We start from the raw sequence: 21,858 nt of genomic DNA on the forward strand, positions 1-21,858 counted from the left end.
ATAATAGATAGATAATAGATAGATAGATGATAGATAATAGATAGATAATAGATAGATAATAGATAATAGATAGATAATAGATAGATAGATGATAGATAATAGATAGATAGATAATAGATAGATAGATAGAGAGATAATAGTTAGATAAATAGATGACAGATAATAGATAATAGATAGATGATAGATAGATAATAGATAGATGGATAATAGGTAGATGATAGATAATAGATAATAGATAGATGATAGATAATAGATAGATGATAGATAGATAATAGATAGATAATAGATAGATGATAGATAATAGATAGATAATAGATAGATGATAGATAGATAATAGATAGATGATAGATAATAGATAGATGATAGATAGATAATAGATAGATGATAGATAATAGATCGATAATAGATAGATGATAGATAGATAATAGATGATAGATAGATAATAGATAGATAATAGATAGATGATAGATAATAGATAGATGATAGAAAGATAATAGATAGATAATAAATAGATGATAGATAGATGATAGATAATAGATCGATAATAGATAGATGATAGATAGATAATAGATGATAGATAGATAATAGATAGATAATAGATATATAGATAGATGATAGATAATAGATATATAATAAATAGATGATAGATAGATAATAGATAGATGATAGATAATAGATCGATAATAGATAGATGATAGATAGATAATAGATGATAGATAGATAATAGATAGATAATAGATATATAGATAGATAGATAATAGATAGATAATAAATAGATGATAGATAGATAGATAGATAGAGAGATAATAGATAGATAATAGACAATAGATAGATAATAGATAGATAATGGATGATAGATAGATAATAGATAGATAATAGATCATAGATAAGAGATAGATAATAGATAGATAATAGATGATAGATAATAGATAGATAGATGATAGGTAGATAATAGATAGATAATAGATAGATAGATAATAGATAGATAATAGATAGATAGATAGCTAGAGAGATAATAGTTAGATAAATAGATGATAGATAGATAATAGATAATAGATAGATGATAGATAATAGATAGATGGATAATAGGTAGATGATAGATAATAGATAGATAATAGATAGATGATAGATAGATAATAGATAGATGATAGATAATAGATAGATAATAGATAGATGATAGATAATAGATAGATAATAGATGATAGATAGATAATAGATAGATAATAGATAGATAGATGATAGATAATAGATAGATGATAGATAGATGGATAATAGGTAGATAATAGATAGATAATAGATAGATAATAGATAGATGATAGATAGATAATAGATAGATAGATGATAGATAATAGATAGATGATAGATAATAGATGATAGATAGATGATAGATAATAGATAGATAATAGATAGATGATAGATGATAGATAATAGATAGATGATAGATAATAGATAGATAGATGATAGATAATAGATAGATAGATGATAGATAATAGATAGATGATAGATAGATGATAGATGGATAATAGGTAGATAATAGATAGATAATAGATGATAGATAGATAGATAATAGATAGATAGATGATAGATAATAGATAGATGATAGATAATAGATGATAGATAGATGATAGATAATAGATAGATAATAGATAGATGATAGATGATAGATAATAGATAGATGATAGATAATAGATAATAGATAGATAATAGATAGATGATAGATAATAGATAGATAATAGATAGATGATAGATGATAGATAATAGATAGATGATAGATAATAGATAGATGATAGATAGATGGATAATAGGTAGATGTACACTGAATTCCTGTAAATTCCAGAGAACGCAGTAGTTGTGCCTTCGGGTTTATCTAGTTGTGACCATAATTACTATTCCTCCCAGTTCTTCTAGAATCTGTCATGCACACCGGTGTCGCTGACGGTTCTGGTTGGCTGTATACACATTAGTCTTTAAAGGAATGCAAATGATAGCTCTTATTGCTTCCATTGTTTGACGCATTTCACTTTTTGTTTCCATCAACTCATTTACATAAGTAAATACTAATGAGCTAACTATCTGGGTGGTCCGCACTGCAAAATCCTTCCTGTAAAGGAAAATAACCCAACAATAGTTATAGTCTTCACTTGATGCTGGCGATGCTGGACTGTGGCCTGATACTACAAAGTCAGAGTTACCCGGTGCCAGCAAAGTAGCACAAAGATCAAGAGAGTTAATCAGATAAAGACATATATTAATTATTAAAACCAAATAAATACATAAAATAACTAGGTCAATGTATTGAGTGTGAGTATGTATCACATGTTGGATGATATATGCAGCTGGGCTTATAAATTTTCAAGGATCCATGTTCTTAGATACGGCAGTAGTGGTCTGGTTGTGTAGGCGCTTGTCCCTTCATTGTAGAGATCCGATGTGCCAGTCATAGGTAATCTAGTTGAAAAACATTGCTTCAAAACCGATAACTTTATTTTGTTCTGTTCACGGAGCTGGGTGAGGGCTTTTTTTTTTTGTCCCGAGCTGTCGTTTTTTATTTATATAATTTTTGGGTACATATGACATTTTGATCACTTTTTTATTGTTTTGTTTTTATTAAAAAATAGCAATTTTGGCTTGTCGATTTTTTTTTTCTTCTTTTCGGAGATAAGTGTTAAACTTATTAAATTTCTTTATTTTTAATCGGGGAATTAATTTTTTATATTTAAAAAAATAATAATTAAATTTTTACTGCAATTATAGGAAGGTTGTGTAACAGAGCCGACACTTGCCTGGTATCAAACAGGATCGGCTCCTTAGACAGTTCCATAGTTACCTTAGTGACCTATGACGAAAAGGTCATTGGTCGTTAAGGTCTTAAGGAATGTCCTTCCTGAGGTCTACGGGTCTGTATGTGGCCATCAGGTTCCTCATACCCATACAACTTCTTGTTCCTCTTCCTTGGGAAGTGGACAGACCCAGACAAGCTCTTGCTAGGCTTCGGAGAGGAGGAGGCCATGTATCCTTGACCTTTCTAGTCCAGAGGGATGGGGAAAGGTTTGTTAGGAACCCTTCTACTTCTCGAGAGCAGTTGCTCTAGAGTCTGTAGAGTGTAGACCATATCCTTATCCACTTTTTTTGTGTGGCGCGCTGTACTTTTTTTGCATTTGAGTGAAGCTTTCAAAAAATGTTTTAATTTACATTACCACATCCACATTTTTGGCAGACGATGCCCCATTCATGTCCCATAAATGTGGCTCTGGATGCTGGTTTCAGAAGGGTGTTGGGAACCTTCTGCTGCGCTTGAGTCTTCCAGGAGTCCAGGAGGTTTCTCCCCTTTCTAGGAGCCTCTACTTGGTTGCCTCTACATGGATAGGTTAATGGCCTCTTTTGGAATCATAGAATGTTAGAGTTGGAAGGGACCTCCAGGGTCATCTGGTCCAACCACCTGCTCAATGAATGATTCACTAAACCATCTCAGACAGATGTCTGTCCAGCCTTTGTTTGAAGACTTCCTAGAAGAAGAACTCACCACCTCACGTGGCCGCCTGTTCCAATCATTGATCACCCTCATTGAAGATTGAAGGGATTGTTTCTTGAAGATCTCCCTTGTCCATTTGCCCAACTAAGTCATATCAACTTCAAAAATGGGGGTTGAGCTCTGACTGGCTTGAGCCATCTATTAGATGTATGGCCATTTCTTTAAAGAGCTGCAATGTAATACTACATTTCCCTTGAGGTAGATTGGTGGAAAGGAAGGGGCCATTGGAGAGCTGTTCGTTTTTCCTGGACTGCTCGAAACTTTTTATTTTTCTATAGGAGAAAAAACAGACGAAACTCAGACTAAACTCTCACGGTAAAATCTGACACGCTGATCAAACTCTGATAAAAAAACTGGTGAAACTCGGACCGATTTTCTCATACGAGAAAACCACTGACGTCTGAATGAGCCCTAAGAAACATACTATGCTACTTTAATTTTTGCAGGTGCAATGCAGTCATACACTTGGTCACTGACATATACTGTCACCACAGCTGCCAATGGACCTGGAGAGAACACCCAGCAGTTACCCTGTATGAGAAGTCCACACATGCCACCATCTGTCACACACAGAATACCTGTCTATCCACACCGAGATGAACATGGGTAAGCTGAATGTGTAAAAAAAAAAAGTAAGAAAAAATTCCAACACAACAAGTTTTTCTAGTAAAAATGACATTTTTTTTATTTTTGTCAAGGTACACGGGGAGTTATAATTATGGAACCTACAGCAACCAGAGTCCACATCCGATCGCCTCACAATATACATCTCTACCGCACGAATCTGGGATTACCACACCACTGCATTATACAGCGTATCACAGAAGCCCGTCTCAGGTTGGTACCTGTTCCTTCACTGCATGCAGCCATTAATATCAAGCATGAGCCCAAACCGCTACCAGTATCAGGGGGACCCGGAGTATCCTTATGTTACATGGACAGCCCATTTTCTGGTCAATATTCAAGGCTTGATTTTCCATGTGAAGTCATTTCCAACAAAGCATAAACTTTCTACTGGATTTCCCAACATATTAAACCCATATTTGCCAACTTTTAAAAGCTGGAGTCCAGGAGGCGGAGATTGATGTGGCTCTGGCAATGCCTCTTATAAAGTCCATGCCCCTTACCTTATATAGTCCATGCCCCCTCCATCTTTTTTTCTGCTCACTCCACTTCTCCTCTGCCCACCCAATGTCTAATCCGCCCCACGACAATGAAAATCCTTCCAAAATCCTTACTGCTCTGTAAGTTGAGGAGGTCTTCCCCTTTTCCCCAAGTTTTTCAGGACATTACAGGAGGTTGGTGAGTCTGATTAAACCTGGGCGGAGGGGGCAGCAGAGGGACATTCTTGTATAAGTTTATAATTCAGGAACACTTAAAAAGTGGGTTGTCCAATACTTTATGCAGGTGAGATTCTAAAAAGTTTCCCCCGGGAGGTGCCATACAAAAATTTGGCATTCTTTATATAGACAAAGTAGCAGAGTATGAGTGCTTCCATCCTGCATGACTATGACTTCAGCAGTACAATAGAGCTGTTCCTAAATCCCTACCCTCTAATGATAGTGAGATGACTCTGCTGATTATTTGCCAGACTACACAGCAAAGCTGAAAAGTGAGCTACAGAGAACAGTAAATGACAGCCTTGCGATAACAACCTGCAGATAAGGTGACAACTTGTTGATCGCAGGGGCACATGGTGTGGTCACCGCTCCATTCTGATAGGCCTTTCAGAGACCCTCTTTGACCCACTAAAATTTCTGTTTTAAAATACCCACCCTCTAATGATAGCAAGATGCCTCTGCTGATCCTTTTCCCATCTATACAGCAAAGCTGAAACTGAGCTACAAAGAACAGTAAATGACACACTACAGATAACAACCTGTAGATAAGATAACTTGCTGATTGCTGGGGTAAATGCGTGGTCACCACTCCATTCTGACAGGCCTTTCAGAGACTTGCTTTCAACCTGCTAAATTTTTGCATTTTTGGTGTAGATGGCCAAAAAAGGAAAGGCAGATTCGGGAAAAAATGCCAGCAATGCTTCAGAAAATGGAGAGGCAAAGTCAGATCAGGCACAGAAAGCTGAAGCTTCTGGATATGCCAAGTGAGCTGTGCGAATTTTGATAACTGTGTACTTCTTGTGACTGTACAGTTTGAAACACTAATTTTTATCAAGTTTTTTCCGGCTATCCTTTTGTGACGCTAGTCACTACTTACGGACACGCCGTGAGGTAGGGAAGTCAGGGAGTTCGAGGTCAAAAGCCAGGAGGGCACTTCATAAACAGAGGGACAAGGCAAAGACATAGTCATGTCACAGTCCGAGTTTGAATTCCATGAAGGTAACTGATCAAGACAAAGGGGCTAGGCAAAGGGATGGTCAAAGGCAAATTCAAGGTCAGTCAACAAAGATCAAAATACTAGAACTCAAAGCACAGAGAAAACACGCACCAAACTGAGCAGAGCTACAACTGGCAGATATTAGAGGTAGACAGCCAGCTAAGTAGCCTGGGAATAATTCCAAACAGGAGACACCTGTAGGAAACCCAGCACGCCCTGGTCCTGATTGGGTGACTGGACTGTCACTCACCACACTGACAGTTTAGCACTCCCCTACCCTAGTTCGGACGGCTAAGTTGCCACTCACCACACTGAGAGGAGGAATCGTGACACCTGCATTAACTATGCCTTCAGCAGTAGAGTAGAGTTGTTATTACATTCCCACACTCTAATGATAGTGAGATGACTCTGCTGATTATTTCTCAGTCTATACAGCAAAGCTGAAAAGTGAGCTACAGATACAGAGAACAGCCTGCAGATAAGCTGATCCGTGGGGTCACCACTTCTGAGGACATCAGAGAACCGATTTCGAGTTGAGCCACTATATTATTTTCTCATCTTACATCCCCTTTAATGAACTCTATAAGCCTGTTGACATTTGCCCCTTAATTCAGATTGCAGCAAGGGGTTAACACTTTCCGCTAGCTTAGAGCTTGTTGCACCAGAAAAATGGTAATTTCCTGTTAAGAACAGCACAACAAGTGTCGCCTTCATCATCAGAAAAGACCAGTGGGAAAACAGAACCGAAATATCCCTTATTAAACCGGATGCGCAGTGTGAAAGGTGACCGAGGCAGCAGCATGCCAACATCTGTGCAGATGGCATGGTCTGTAAGGACTGAATAGAAAGTTCACTGGAGAGCTGGTCAGACGCATGCCAGCAACACGGCCTTAAAACATTGTCTTTCAATGGTCTCTTCACTAAAGTCAGAGGAAAAGAAAAATAATGAGTCATTTTCAATTAGCTGACCCACGATGACAAGACTTTCCATCTTCCCGTCATAATAGCGTTTATTATACACCACAAGTTACTTACAGTCTGTATTATTTTTAGAAAATATATTTTTTGTCCTTTAAACTTCTGACATTCACAGCTGCGGACGAGAAGATGGAAAAATAAAACTTCTCTGTGCCGTTGTCCATTTTTCACAATCCTCCAACTTGTAGATGAGTAGGAAGGCTCATAAATCCGAGACAAGTGGCATATTCACAATGGACACAGCCAATGGAAATGAGCGTAGAACTAAAATATATACAAAATGCAAAAAATATATATACTATACATAAAGTATATAATATAAAAACATATTAAAGGAAAGCATTTTCTGTGTGCTGCTGAAACAGTTTTGTCGATTTCCCGCTTATCTCCTCAATTTTCATCTGGAAATCAGCTAAGGGGAAAAAGTTCAGTCTAAAGTGTGAGGCTCAGTCATGTAAGTCAACACATACAGCAAAGGGGGGAGGATCCTGCTGCAGCCAGAAAATCAAAGATTTCTAACTCGGACCCCACTGGTCTCTGCTTCCTGGCGCCTTCTCATCACACCAGAAATGGATAGAAGTTCCTACTCTTCCAATCAATGTCTGAGGCGGGACATTGTTGCTGCAAGTGATTCGCTGAGTGGGCATTTCCATTCATGGAAAGTACAGTACGCACCCTGAAGAAGTGGATATGGCATGAAACGCGCGTCGGGGTAGTGGGACGCCAGACCACACTGGATACGTGACGTGCATGTACAGCCCAATACGCCTATATGTAGGTAACCATATGATAGAGAGATACATCCCAAACATACTATTATTACATGTGATTTGACTTAGGCATGCTGTTGATATAAAGTAGTGCAGCATCAGGCTATGATGATATTCTGCAGATGTCTACCTTCTACGGCTATATGCATTTTACATTAGGCAAGATATAGATAAGAGGTAGTGCAACATCAGGTACTATAGAGTGAGCATGTTCTTGTTATGTACATTATTTTGAACCTTGGTCTTGTGTCCTTGCATTGAGGTATCTTTATATATTTTGTGTGTGTTTTTTTTTTTATTTCTATAAAGAGTTTTTTTTTATTTTATATACATGGGCAGTCATTTGGTATATCTCATCAGCTTTTTATGAAGATGTACACTGATATTTGTTCAAGGAAAGTACAGTGCAGCAAAGATCTTGTAAGCATAAATACGGAAACTATGAGGGATTGATGAGGGTGAGTATTACTTTTTTACATTTTTTGAAGCAGTCTGAACCCATTTTAGACTGAATCCTGTCCTGGAACAAGTATTTTTTACCTGGTTCCTACCGGTCTCTACTTCCTGGCCCCACCCCATCACACCATAAATGGACAGAAATGCTCACTCCACCAATCACTGTCTGAGGTGGATCATCGTTGCTGCATGCAATTGGTTGAGTGGGTATTTCGTGTCATGGAAAGTACAGTGCAGCAAGATTCTTGTAAGCATAAGTACAGAAGCTACAAGGGATTGATGAGGGTGAGTATTACTTCTTTTACCTTTTTTGAAGGAGTCTGAACCCGTTTTAGACTGGATCTTGTCCTGGAACAAATAAAGATTTCTTACCTTGTTCCCACCGGTCACTCTTTCCCTAGAGTCCCACTCCATCACACCATAAATTGAAAGAAATGCCCACTTCACCAAAAACTGTCTGAGGTGTGTCACTGTTGCTGCAAGTAATTGGCTGAGTGTGCATTTCCTGTAATTTCTGGAATAAGGAAGTAGAGACCCTAAGGACTAATTAAGCATCAAAACTGAAGCTGTTAGGGTATTACTTCTTTTATTTATTTTTTTTAAGCTGACTAAACCTGTTTTTAAATTTTTTATTATTTCATGGAAGCAGGAAGTACTGGGATAGTTTTATACAGAGCATTCCTTTAATTGATATAGTGAACACACAGTAAGGAGTGAACCCAATAGTCCCAAGTAAGATACCTGGTGGTTTGTATAACAAATAAAATTCCATTTTTGATGATTTTTCTTTTTTTTTCAGTACTCATTCAACAGCCAGACCCGGATGGATCCATGCCTCATGACCAGTACTCCGAGACTCCATCCGAGCCAGGTGACACCAAGATGGCAAGAAGTAGCATCTGGCAACTCTTGTTACTCTAGTCCAACCATGCACTCTACCCGATATGGAAGCTCTGCTGACATGTACGCATCTCTGGCTACAAGGCATAACTCTGACTATGAACACATGCAGCATTTTCCCGGCTTTGCCTACATAAATGGAGAAGCTAGCGCGGGGTGGGCTAAATGAAGACTGCGGCTTGGGAATTTTGGAACTTTCGAAAACTTTTTCTTTGTTTTGTTACTGAGATTCTATTAAAGGGATTAACACATTGGGCACATCTTGTAAAAACAATGGACATGTACAGAGGACAACAACAAAAAAATCTTGTAGAAAAAGAAAATCTATTGATACTGTAGAGCACTACGTAGGGCCAATTGGTGCCTTCTATATGTTATTAATTCCCATTGATTTGACCATATGTGGTGCAAGTTCCAGATAGTAATTAATTTCCGTTCTAACAATATTCTTTGCTGTAGGTTCATAGGTTCATTGGAGAACCATACTTATGTATTTATTTTTATAGTTGTGTTGAGACACAACCGGTCAAACAAGGCAGGCGCCTAAGGACACCCGAAGGGCGGTTGAGAGGTATCTTCGCAGATCTGCCCTTGGTATCATTAACTTTTCACAGATGTCCATGCTAAATCAGGAGGCACTTAATAATAATAATAATAATAATAATAATAAAAAACTTTGGACGCCTGAAATCAATGACAACCATATTAGCCTAGTACCCATTACTATGGCTTAACTCTGAGCTGCATCTAGTTTTGATCTCTGTTCCTGAATCTTTCAGTGAAATGTTCAAAAAATTACAGTAAAATATAGAGGAAAAAATATATTTTGAACAATGGTCTGTTATATAAGAATATATGAAGATACCCCATTTCATAAGCGCATGGTAAAACTGAACCCCAGGGTAGGAGCAGGGTTCGGTTTTACCATGACCTGGGACCAGGGTTGGACTGGCCGACCAGAGAACTGGAGAATCCTCCGGTGGGCCCTTGCTTCTCCTTCAGGAGAGTTCATAGTGCAAACCTTGTAGCTGCTATGGGGCTCTTGAGTGGGGGAGAAAGGTGGGCCTTCAGAATCAAATCCTCTGGTGGGCCCAATGTTCTTCAGTCTGACACTGTCTGGGACTTATGAGTACTACAAGCTGTGGTGTCGGTTATGTTGCCTAACCTTTGAATTTCCATTCTCACAACAATAGTCCCATGACCGCCAGTACAAAAGAGGTGTGGTTTATCAAATGTGCTTCTTTATGGTGGGGGGTATGCATAAAGTGGGTCTTAAGTATCCTGAATTTTTTATAGAAAATTTTGGTAAGTATGAATTTTCACAAAGTAATATAATATTACACCTAGAAATGTTGATAAAACCCTCCAGAATAGCCATCTCAAATACAAGTAACACCTTTTTTTGAGGTCTGCTTTACTGCACCCTAAAGCAGACTGTGCAATTCCTATATGGTCGAAAAATATGTACTCCAGCCTGATGGAGACCATAAAAGACCCTCTGTTGGATCAATGGTGGAGTCTTGATACATTAGACGTATGCTTTGGGAGCTATCCTCGCATATGCCGTAAACAGATAATGCAAGGGCAGTATAAAGGAGACCTTAGATCCACATGGCCCTATTTGGTATAGGTCAATAAATGGCCTAAAAAATTAAATAAATTACCCAATGACACATTACAAATATATGATTAAATATAAGCCCCCCTTTCCTTCTCTTGTAATGCCAATGTAATGGAATGTACTGCCAAGTCAGCTCTGTGTACCATCATTTATTAAATGCACCCTCCAAAATAAATTGTGACATTTTTTTTTAATTAAATATATATAATTTTATATACTGTATATATTGTATTTTGAGATATACAACTCTTATCAGGGAGTTGTAGATCTGATAATGCAAAATGCCAGCGGGCTACAAGTTGGGGATGAATGACCTAAGCCGGATCAGACTTTCATGACCTCGTAATGGCAAATAATGGTTAATTTTAAAGTCTTGAGCCTTATTGAGTATTTTTATTGTTCATGTGATGCCTCCTAACCACCAATGTGGTCATGAAGTTGTCAGTCTGACTACCTACAAGCAGATTTAAAAAACCCCATTAGTCAGTGTTTTCATGGTTGAATTAAGTTACAGAGATTGCCATCACCTGCTGTTGGTACATTGGAACAGGGACACTGATGACATACATAATGTACTTACCACAGGACTGGTAAAATACAGACAGGACCTTTAATTGTGCTTATTAAAGGGGACCTGTAACTTGTAATTTATAGTAAATTTTTTTACCTGATGTAAACGGAAATGTTCTCCTGAATCCGGCGATGTTCTTCTTTTTTTCCTGCTCCTCTCTGTTCCTGAGATACGACTCCATCTTCTCTGTATATACATCTAGTCTTGATCTGCAAGGGGGTGTGGTCCTCAAGAATACGCCCACAGAGTAGAGTTGAAGACCACGCCCACTTAGATTATAAGATTAACATACAGAGAAGAGGAGGCCATATCTCAGCAATGGAGAGGCGCAGGAACAGAAGAAAAACAGCGTTGGATTCATGAGGACAACGGCATTTACACCAGATAGCAAAAAATTACATATTTCTGGCAAGTGACAGGTCCTTTTAATGTCCATATCCAGTACTTACAATATCTCTGATTTAGCTACTCTACAGTATTTCAGTCTGTGGAGCAGTTGCCTATATAAACCAGTAAGATAAAGTCTTTCAACCCACATTGGAAAGAACAAAGTGCAACTAAACTTTTTAAAAAGTTCTGATATGTTGTTGCCACTGTTTGTACTTTTGAATGGATGGATCCAAGGTCCTGAGACCACCACTGATCTTTCAAGGAGGGGGCAGAAACACTCGGATTAGCAGTAAAGAGGCTGTCCACTACCTCCTGCCCCATTGTTATGCCATGTCAGCCCTGCAGACAATTAGCAGCTGCTATTGGGCGGCTGTGCTCTTACTACTTCCGCTTGTTTGAGGTTAGTCCGAAGGCGTGAACCTTGGAAAAATAGAAGAAGTGACAGCGCTGCAGCCCAATAGTGGCTGCTGATTGACTGCAGGGCTCCTGTGGCATAACAAAGGCACGGGAGACCCAGAGGCGACATTGCTAGAGCAGCGCTAGTGCAGGAGGTGAGTATACAGTATTTTTATTTTACAAACGGGACTACTCCAGGTGGTGGACAACCCCTTTAAGTAGGCTCAGCATGGGTCTGTACACATATCTGTTCAAGCAAAAAGTTAAGCTGAGCACTTCTGTTGAGTCCTTTGAGCGGCTGATGGGTGTGTCAGGACCCGGATTCCCACCAATCAAAACTATTATACAGCGGCTAAAAAATATGAAAACTTTTTAAAAGTTTAGTTACCCTTCACAGTTGTGTTCTAATTGGTTGTTGCAAGTAACGTCTTCATTTTTTTGTATGCAGTATGAGGCTCATGTCATATCAGGCTTATGCAACCTTCATAGATTTCGAGAGGGGGTAGCATTTTGGCACAAGTGAAGAGCGATCCTGTGCTGTCAAATCTAAAATTTGGGCCATTGTTCTAGCATGGCCATTAAAGGGAATCTGTCAGCAGGTTTTTGTTATGCAATGTAACAGCAGCATGATGAAGGGGCAGAGACTCTGATTCCAGTGATGTGTCACTTACTGGGTTGTGTTTTTATGTTACAATACAATCAGTGTTTTATCAGCAGATTATCACTACAGGACTAAGTGTCTCCTGCCTCCCAGTCCAGCCACGCCCCCAGCACTGATTGGCAGTCAATATACAGTGTGCACCGAAAGCGGCCAATCAGTGGTGTGGGAGGGGTTATACAGGGCTCAGCATTCCGAGATATGCAGCAGAGAAAACTGTGATTCTATCACAACTGCTGCACCCAGTAAACTAAGTGATACGTCGCTGGAATCAGGGTCTCTGCCCCTACATCATGCTGCTGTCAGATTACATAGCAAAAACCTGCAGACAGATTCCCTTTAAAGCTAGTATGAATTTGGTATGTCTTTAACACAAGGACAAAGTTCTCTATTCATGGTCAGCTCTCTGGAAATGTCTACATTTGCAAATACTTACATTTTGTATTAAATACCAATTCTGAAGCGTCTTTTCTCATCGTTATTCCTTCTGGAGATAAGAATAAATTGACAAAAAGGGTCTTTATATTCATCCCCCTATTTAATAGAATGTGTCCTTCATAGTCAGCACTGATTGGACAGTGTCGAAAAGTGAATGAACACACCCACAACTAGCAACACCCAGTTGTCTATTTAGTTATACATTTCCTGGGGGGTATAAGAGAGGAACGACATGGAGTTGGAAGAAGAGATGACCACAAATTGTTATTTTATGGGGAAAACAAGGATTTACTAACACAGACATGTCCGGAGAGCCGTCAGATCCTCGAATGTTTGCGATGTAGTATGTATCTGCAATTACACCAGTGCCTTGAGGGATTTGCAATGCGGTGTTAGTGTACACGTGGATTGTTACGTCTAATGGTAGTATTGTAAGGTTTGTTTCTCTAGTAGATGAAATTAACAGGAATATATTTACAAAAAAACGCACTGAGGAAATAAAGTGGACTTATTACCCTATGGGTAAGACAATAATAAATGGTCGATATAACGTCGCAGCAATCTGTAGATAATATATTGCTAGCAGCGAGTGTGATAACCGTGCGCGTTGCAAACGGAAATATTCATATTATTTGTACAGCTGTAAAGCGAGTGTTCACGCCAATAAACAGTTTTACTGGAAATTTACTATTCTACTGTTTTGCTTGTAAAGTTTTTGATTGTTACTGGGTGGCACAGTTCCAGATCTGTTGTAAGATGGTTCACCATAATGCCGATAGAGAAAACAAAGTTTATGACCTGTTTCACAAGTCTGACCTTCACAGTCCGAGTACAGACCACGCGCAGTTCTCCAAACCCAAACTCCACAGTGTAACACCGGCGGCCCTGCACGGTTTTTCTCCCTCCTCCCAGCAGGGACGCCGACATGCTCACCGCCACGGCCACTCGGTGGCATTTCCAGCTCCAGCCTTCCTGTTCCCAGGGCTCGCGCACGTCGCATAAGTTCCCCAGCAACACGCTTCTTAAAAGAATAGCGCACACACTCTGGAAATGCACCCAGCCTATAGCTGGGAGGCATTAGGTATTTAAGGCACTCTCTCCTGTAGGGAGGTGCCTGAGCAACTACATTGCCTAGTGTGTCTGTCTTTAGCTCACTAGTCTGTTGTTAGGTTCCTGTGTTCCCGTTCCCCTTCTGCAATACTGTACCTGAGTCTATCCCATTCTCCAGAAATCGTCCTGCTAACCAGAACCTGAACCCATACAGTCTGTACACGAACCTGATCTCGAACCCATCCTGTCAAAATCTGCACTAGTACCTGAACCTGGTCCGTCTGAACAACACCAGAGTCCATACTACCAGTAATCCAGAACCTGTACTGCCTGACACTTCGAGTCCATACCTGCGTCCCTGACCCTTGGGGTAAGCTGCTGCAGTACCAGGAACTGCTCTGGAGTGGTACCTGGCGGCTACCTGCAGCTCAAGCCTAACCTCGCCATCAGAGGCTTTAGTGAAGGCCAGGTAGCCGCTTAATTACACCCCTCAAGGGTAAGCCCGGTCCGTGGCGCAGTGGGTCCACACCCACAAGTGTGACAAACAGCCTAAAAGACCTACACCGAATGAGGCAGTTGGGTTCATTGCTGTCCATACTCGGGCTGTGAATGTTGGTCACGTGACAATATTGATCGGAAGGTGAGCAAAAACAATGATTGTGCCAATTTAATTGTGAAAAGTTTTTCTCAATGGAGAAAGTTCAGATCTGCTTCATTCTTTGTCTTAGGGAATCCACTGACTGCAACCTATAAATTTAGAGCTGATATGTGACCCGAGTCCATACTAGTTTAGAGCCGTAACCACACCACCGACAACTTTCCCAGCATATGTGGGAGGCTCTCGGAAAAAAGAAGAAACTTCCTGGACTCCTTGAAGATTTGGTAAATCTCTCAGGTGATGCTGAAGTCTCCCAAAACTCTTCTGAAGGTTTCTTTTGGATGATAACCAAAATGCTCTGTCATAAAACAAGGTTTGGAAATGGTGGTGAGGACTTTATAAAGGGGGCATCTGGGACAATATTCAGTGAGGTGATTTGCACTCTAGAGTCTTGTGCACCACCTCGCCTTCAATCAGTTGATCGGTACGAATATCAAGAGTAGGACATGATTTTGATGTCATATGCTAAGAATAGGTCAGCAGTTTTCTCATCTTGGCAAATATCTTTAAAGTAAACCTGTCCTTTCATACAAAATCTATAGAAAAGCATAGACTTGCTGACCTCACCCCCTACAAAAAAAATTAAAATAGCTTTCGGTTAACATCCGAGAGTAATATGTTCCGGAACCATCCCAATTCTCAAGCCCTGTAACTTTCATTAGGTGAATCCTATGCATCAGCACTCTTCCAGCACTATACATGCCAGAACTTCCTTTCACTTACTTCCCAGCATGCATTTGATCTGCATTGTCAAAAGGCTTGTCTGCATTGAACTGAAAGCTCGACTCTGATAGGTCTGTATGTAGTTTGTCAAACAGCAGAGCAACAACAGAGACAAAGACCCACTCTCATTTCCTGTAGAGAGAAAAATAACCGCACCTACTTGCTGTAGAGAGGCAAAAATCCGCCCTCACATGCAGTAGAGAGACAAAGACCCGCTCTCACTTCCTGTAGAGAGACAAATACCCGCCTTCCTTCCTGTAGAGAGACAAAGACCCGCACTCACTTCATGTAGATAGGCAATGATCAGCCCTCACTTCCTGTAGATAAAGGCTGGCCCTCACTTCCTGTAGATAAAGGCTGGCCCTCACTTCCGGTAGATAGACAATGATCAGCCCTCACTTCCTGTAGAGAGACAAAGATCCGCCCTCACTTCCGGTAGAGAGACACAGACGGGCCCTCACTTCCTGTAGATTGACAATGATCAGCCCTCACTTCCTGTAGATAAAGGCTGGCCCTCACTTCCTGTAGATAAAGGCTGGCCCTCACTTCCGGTAGATAGACAATGATCAGCCCTCACTTCCTGTAGATAGACAAAGGCCGGTCCTCACTTCCGGTAGAGAGACACAGACGGGCCCTCACTTCCTGTAGATTGACAATGATCAGACCTCACTTCCTGTAGATAGACAAAGGCCGGCCCTCACTTCCGGTAGAGAGACACAGACAGGTCCTCACTTTCTGTAGAGAGACAATGATCCAACGTCATTTCCTGTAATTTGTCAAGGTGTCTTGGCTGCTAGAGACAGATTACACTTGACAACAGGCATTTGGCAGCAAGTGAATGACACTTTTAAGTGATTTTTAAGGGTTAAAACAGCATAATGAATCTTCATCCTCGCAAGGCTTCTTTCAGGGGACCTAATGCACTTTCACTCGTCTGTCCAACGGAATCAGTTCATGTCTATGCTCTATGTTGTCATCAGTTCATGTCCATGCTCCATGTTGTCATCAGTTCATGTCCATGCTCCATGTTGTCATCAGTTCATGTCCATGCTCTATGTTGTCATCAGTTCATGTCCATGCTCTATGTTGTCATCAGTTCATGTCCATGCTCTATGTTTTCATCAGTTCATGTCCATGCTCTATGTTGTCATCAGTTCATGTCCATGCTCTATGTTGTCATCAGTTCATGTCCATGCTCTATGTTGTCATCAGTTCATGTCCATGCTCTATGTTGTCATCAGTCATGGACATGGATGGGTGTCCGGCTCTTTCTTTGTGGTTGACACTAGTGCAACCTTCCTTGAACTTTTCTATCCTTTCATACATATTTCTTTGTGACAGAACACTTTCTCCATTCTGTGCACAAAACCTTCCAGAAATATCCGCACCAGACACACCCTTTTCTTTCTTGCAAATCACAAGTGCGGCAGACATTTTTTCTCGCCTCGCAGTCACAAATGAACTGATGTAACACATGCAAACTACTGGGCACGTTTGCATGTGTTACATCAGTTCATTTGTGACTGCGGTGGGAGAAAAAATGTCTGGATGAGGAGACAGCGACCTCATAGAGAAAGTGCAGAAAAGACAGTGTGGCCGACAGAAGTTTTCATATAACCATAGTGCAGAATATTTTTGACTCAACTTCGTATTTAGGAGCTGTAGTCTGGGGTCTTGTGTATGATTTGTATTTATACTAGAATATGATAAAGAAAAACCAAAGAAATGAGCCGGAGCGTAAGCTGGTATACGTGCAATATGTAAGAGCACGTTCACACTGTGGCCATTTCATAGTCACAACCCAAGAAAAAAACAAATGAGGTTAACTAAGTACCCTATGTTAGTTCCATGTACTATTACTATTTACCTACTAAGCGGTTTATGCTCATTTGTTTTTTTTTTTGTTTTTTTTCTAGAATATGATAAAGTAGCTCAGTCACTTGCCATAAATGGTAATTTCTTACCTGGTGTAAATGTTGCTGTTCTCCTGAGTCTCCCGTTATTTTTCTTTAGTTCCTGCGCAGTGCCATGTTAGTGAAACACCGGATCCCCGCCCTGACAGGCAGGGACTCCGGCCTGTCAGTACACTCACCCGTGCCTGAGCAACCTTCCTGTTCTACAGTCTATGTTGTAAAGGTTGCGTACTAGTCCATGCTATCAAGCCAGCTCCACTCTAGTGCAACCAAGCCTGTTACACTCCGGTGCAACTCTTCTGCACTCCGGTGCACCCCAGCCTACCGCACCCCGGTGTAAACCAAGTCTGCTGCACTCCGGTGCAACCCAGTCTACCTGTCCTACTGGGTCCAGCTGCTGAATGTCCGTTGGTCTGTTTTGTAGTAGCACCTGGGCCACCTCCCTCGTCCCTCCTCGGATCGCGGAGTCGTAAAACCACCGTGCATCCGGTGTCGGATTGGGCGAGGCCCCTAGTTATGCCCCTCCAGGCATTCCTCGGTCCGTGGCTCAGTGGTTCCACAAACCACGTACGTGACAGTTTGCTCAGGCCATGGAATCGGCTGGGTCCCGACTCCAGTCTGATCAGACCATGTACCAAGAGCTCTGCCGACAGAAAGGTGTGCAGGGGAAGTTGATGATGCAGTTACAGTCCCTGACTACCAAGCTGGAGGCTTTAAACATCTCACCCGAGTCCTCCCGTGTGCAAGGTGGACGCATACTCGTTAGGGGTTGGGGCTATGCTCACTGACAAATCTTCCTCGGGTCATCGAGTGTCCTGTGGTTTCTTCTCGAAGGCTTTCTCCGCTCCGTAACGTATCTATTCCATTGGTGACCGGGAGTTACTCGCCATTAAGATGGTTTTGGAAGAATGGCAGTATCTGCTTGAAGGAGCAGTCTATCCAGTGGTCATTTACACGGATCAAAAGAACCTGGCGTACCTCCGTGACTTATTCCACGCCAGGCAAGGTGGTCTTGTTTTTTGCCCGCTTTAACTTTTTGTTACATTTCAGGTCCGGTGACAAGAATATCCAAGCTGATGCCCTTTCTCGATCATTTCTGTCCCAGGATCAAGAGGAGGATCCTCAACTAGACATTGAACAATCCAAGATGGTTACTGTCGCTCCAGTGAGATTGTCGCGAATGCCCCCAGGGAAGACCCTTCCGAATCTGATAGGGAGCGAGTTTTGTCTTGGGGCCACTCATCCAATGTGGCTGGTCATGCGGGACAAAGAAAGACACTACAATTGATTTCTCGCTACTACTGGTGGCCATCCATGAGGAGGGAGATCTATGCCTTCATAACTGCTTGTCTGATTTGTTCCCACAATAAAATCCCCAGACAACTTCCTACTGGTCCTCTCTTGCCATTGCCCATGCTGTCGGGTCCGTGGCAGCATATAGCAATGGACTTCATAATGGATTTGCAATATCCAAGGATTGCACCATCATCTGGGTAGTCATGGATCGCTTCTCCAAAATGGCGCATTTTACCCCGTTGTCTGCTCTTCCGTCTGCTCCCAAACTGACTGACAGCTTCATCAAACATATTTTCCACCTGCTAGATTTCCTCGTCACATTGTGTCCGATCGAGGTTCGCAATTCACTTCCAGATTCTGGAGAGCCCCCTGTAAGCACTGGATATCGTCTTGGACTTCTCCTCGGTCTATCACCCTCAGTCCAACGGGCAAGTGGAGCGTGTCAACCAGGTCCTGAGCCCACCACAATGATTGGGTGATGTTACTTCCCTGGACTGAGTTCTCGTATAACAATCACGTTGGTGAAGCCTTGGGAGAGCCTTTCTACAATGTTTTCAGTCGGTGTGACAATACAGAGTAAAATCTTAATAAGCCAGACGTTTAGATTTGTTAATCCAAGAGAAATACCCTATTATCTTTGTGTATTTGTGTCTGGTCAATAAGAACAGACCAGTATTTGTATAACCATGATTGTTATCTCCTCTTGAAGTTGGAAACAATGTTGTTTGCTAATATGCTAAATGTATTAAAAGCCAGATGAATGTTGATTTAAAGAGCCCACTGTATACCAACTATGTAAATTGATTATCTCAAACAATGAGGGCTGAGCCATGTGAGGCTGCCCTCCAAAAACCTCTTGACCTGTGGATGTGTATTTAAAAAGGAGATGTGCTTCTGTAGCAGTCAGTCTTGGGAAGGAGATTCAGAAAGACTTTACAAGGAGAATGAGAGACATCCTTCAGGACAGTAGATGGATTGCATGGCATTATCCAAAGAGACACAGTTTTGTATTCTACATGATTCTAGTCTAAGGGTACCGGCCCTGACTGGAAAGATTCAAATCTGCTCCATTAACCATCAGGGAGACCATGGATACTTTTGGGGAGACCAGGAGAGGACTAAGAAGTCACTTGGCCCCATGGATATGTTGTTTTCGGGTTGCTAGGAGGGATCCACCAGTCACCTAGAACCCATGGAGACATTTGGAGTTGCCAGGAGGGACCCACCGGTCGCCTAGCCCCATGGAAACTCTCGGAGAGGCCAGAATTTGACCCACGGGTCACCTGGCCTTGTACCTCGATGGACTGCTAGCTTCCTAAGCTTGCCGCTACCTCCTCTCTGTGGGGGCCCGCCTGAAGAGGGGGTCACTGGTTAAAGTAGTCGGCCCTGGAAGTCTCCAAAGTCGCAGGGTGTTTGCTGGGACTGTTCTGTGTGTTTATTGTCTGCTTTGTGGTTCAATAAAGTATTGCCATGCTGTTTTACCCTCACCTTGTGTGGTCTGAGTAGCGTTACGCCCACTGAAGACCCCGGGTATGCACAGTAGGCAACCCGAGGTTCCCCTTCCGGTGACTGTTTCTTCTGATGTTCCTGCGGCTGATGTCCTCTCCAGGGATTTTGTAAAGTTGTGGGAAGACACCAAAGCCACTCTAGAAGCATACTCCGCCCGTATGAAGAGACATGAGGACAAAAAGCGCCTGGATTCTCCGTGCTTCTGCCCTAGCGACAAGGTATGGCTCTCGGCCAGGTACGCACGACTGAAGGTTCCCTCTTACAAGTTGATTTCTCGTTTTATCACGAAGTGGTGAAGCAGATCAACAAGGTTTCCTATAAACTGAAGTTGCCTCCTTCGTTACGGATTCCGAATACCTTCCACATATCTCTGCTAACGCGGGTCATCCTGAATCCCTTCTTCAAGGATACTGGCACCACGCCCGCGCCAGCCACCTCAGATGATGTTTTTGAAGTGAAGAACATCTTGGCCATGAATAGGGTGAGAGGCAAGACTTTCTTCCTTGTTGACTGGAAGGGATTCGCTCCCGAAGAGAGGTCCTGGGAACCTAAGGAGAATATTTGTGGCACCCCAGGGGTCTGGTTTTCCACAGTAATGTAATGTTATGTCTGAGAGCAGGTGGGAGGTCCTTTGGTCAGGGATCCTGTGCATGCCACACCTCCTGCCCAGTCTTGGGAGGGGAAGGACTTCCCCTGTATAAACCCTGGGCTGAGGCAGGGTTAGTCAGTCAAGGAGAGTAGAGACAGAGAAACAGCATAGGAAGAAACAGCAGAAGCTCAGTGGGAGCAATATTACTACGAGTCAGGGGCTGGCAGCTGCAGAGCTCGCCCTGACTGAGAAGCTTTCTTACCGGACCCGGCGTCCGAGGCTGTGGGGACTAACTCTTACCCAGCAGCAGAAGACGACCGGCAGGGGATTTCAGGTCCTCAGGCCCAGAAACCCGAAGGCACGGTCACACGCGTGGGACCAGCACCGCCATCGTGGAGCGGAAGCCATTAGAAGGCCCCGAGTCACCGGCCATACGGGTGAGCACCACACGGTACACTCAGGGACGTGGGCTACTTATATCCGCTTCTAGCAAGGTAGCCAGAAGAGTACAGTCAGTTTGGGAGGCCTACAACTCCGCCTGGCCAGGGGAGATCCCATCTGCTCAAGGACTGACCAGGCCCCGTTCACTAGCAAGTACTCCGGGAGGGTCTATCGTTGTTACCAGTAAAGACCCTGAATTACACCGCACCGTCTCTGAGTGGTTCCTGCTACCCCCATCATCCACATCTGCTGCCCTGAGGCCATACCCCTCCCGTTGGGGGTTATACCATCTACGCTGCACCATCCATCCACCGGCCTCAGCGGACTGTCCTGCAGCGGCAGCTCCATAGCTGCATTCAACGGGTGGCGTAGTCGTCCTGCATCTACCGCTGTTACATCGCCGCTCAGTTTGACTCCCTGGGCACGGACCGGGTCACCGCCACGAGACTACAACCCTCAAGAGATCCGGCTCCGGGTAAGCTCCCGCGTGCGCAACGCAGCGCGACACAGGCCCAGGGGCGCGTCAACTTTGGCGTAGTCGGCAGGATTTCGTGCCCGCAACCACCGGGTACTGCGTGCCTGAAAAAGAGACTTTTAAAACTTACCATCTGTGAAGTTTTCCCGCCATCGGT

At 42.4% G+C, this 21,858-nt stretch overlaps 1 protein-coding gene across 4 annotated transcripts in view; it reads left to right on the forward strand.

Moving 5' to 3' along the window:
* RFX4 (regulatory factor X4) overlaps positions 1-13,695 on the forward strand; it is a 94,105-nt gene extending 80,410 nt beyond the window's left edge. For 3 of the 4 annotated variants that reach the window (XM_073649910.1, XM_073649911.1, XM_073649913.1), the window contains exons 16-18: positions 3,979-4,138; positions 4,231-4,369; positions 8,873-13,695. In XM_073649910.1, the coding sequence (XP_073506011.1) occupies positions 3,979-4,138; positions 4,231-4,369; positions 8,873-9,142 (569 nt within the window). In that variant the 3' untranslated portion in view covers positions 9,143-13,695. The remainder of the gene's footprint in view (positions 1-3,978; positions 4,139-4,230; positions 4,370-8,872) is intronic. The other variant, XM_073649912.1, reaches the window with a different exon arrangement.
* The last annotated feature ends 8,163 nt before the right edge of the window (positions 13,696-21,858 follow it).

Source organism: Phyllobates terribilis, unplaced genomic scaffold (genome assembly GCF_046119375.1).
Source record: "Phyllobates terribilis strain yellow unplaced genomic scaffold, ASM4611937v1 Scaffold_10__3_contigs__length_209671492, whole genome shotgun sequence".
Classification (NCBI taxonomy): domain Eukaryota; kingdom Metazoa; phylum Chordata; class Amphibia; order Anura; family Dendrobatidae; genus Phyllobates; species Phyllobates terribilis.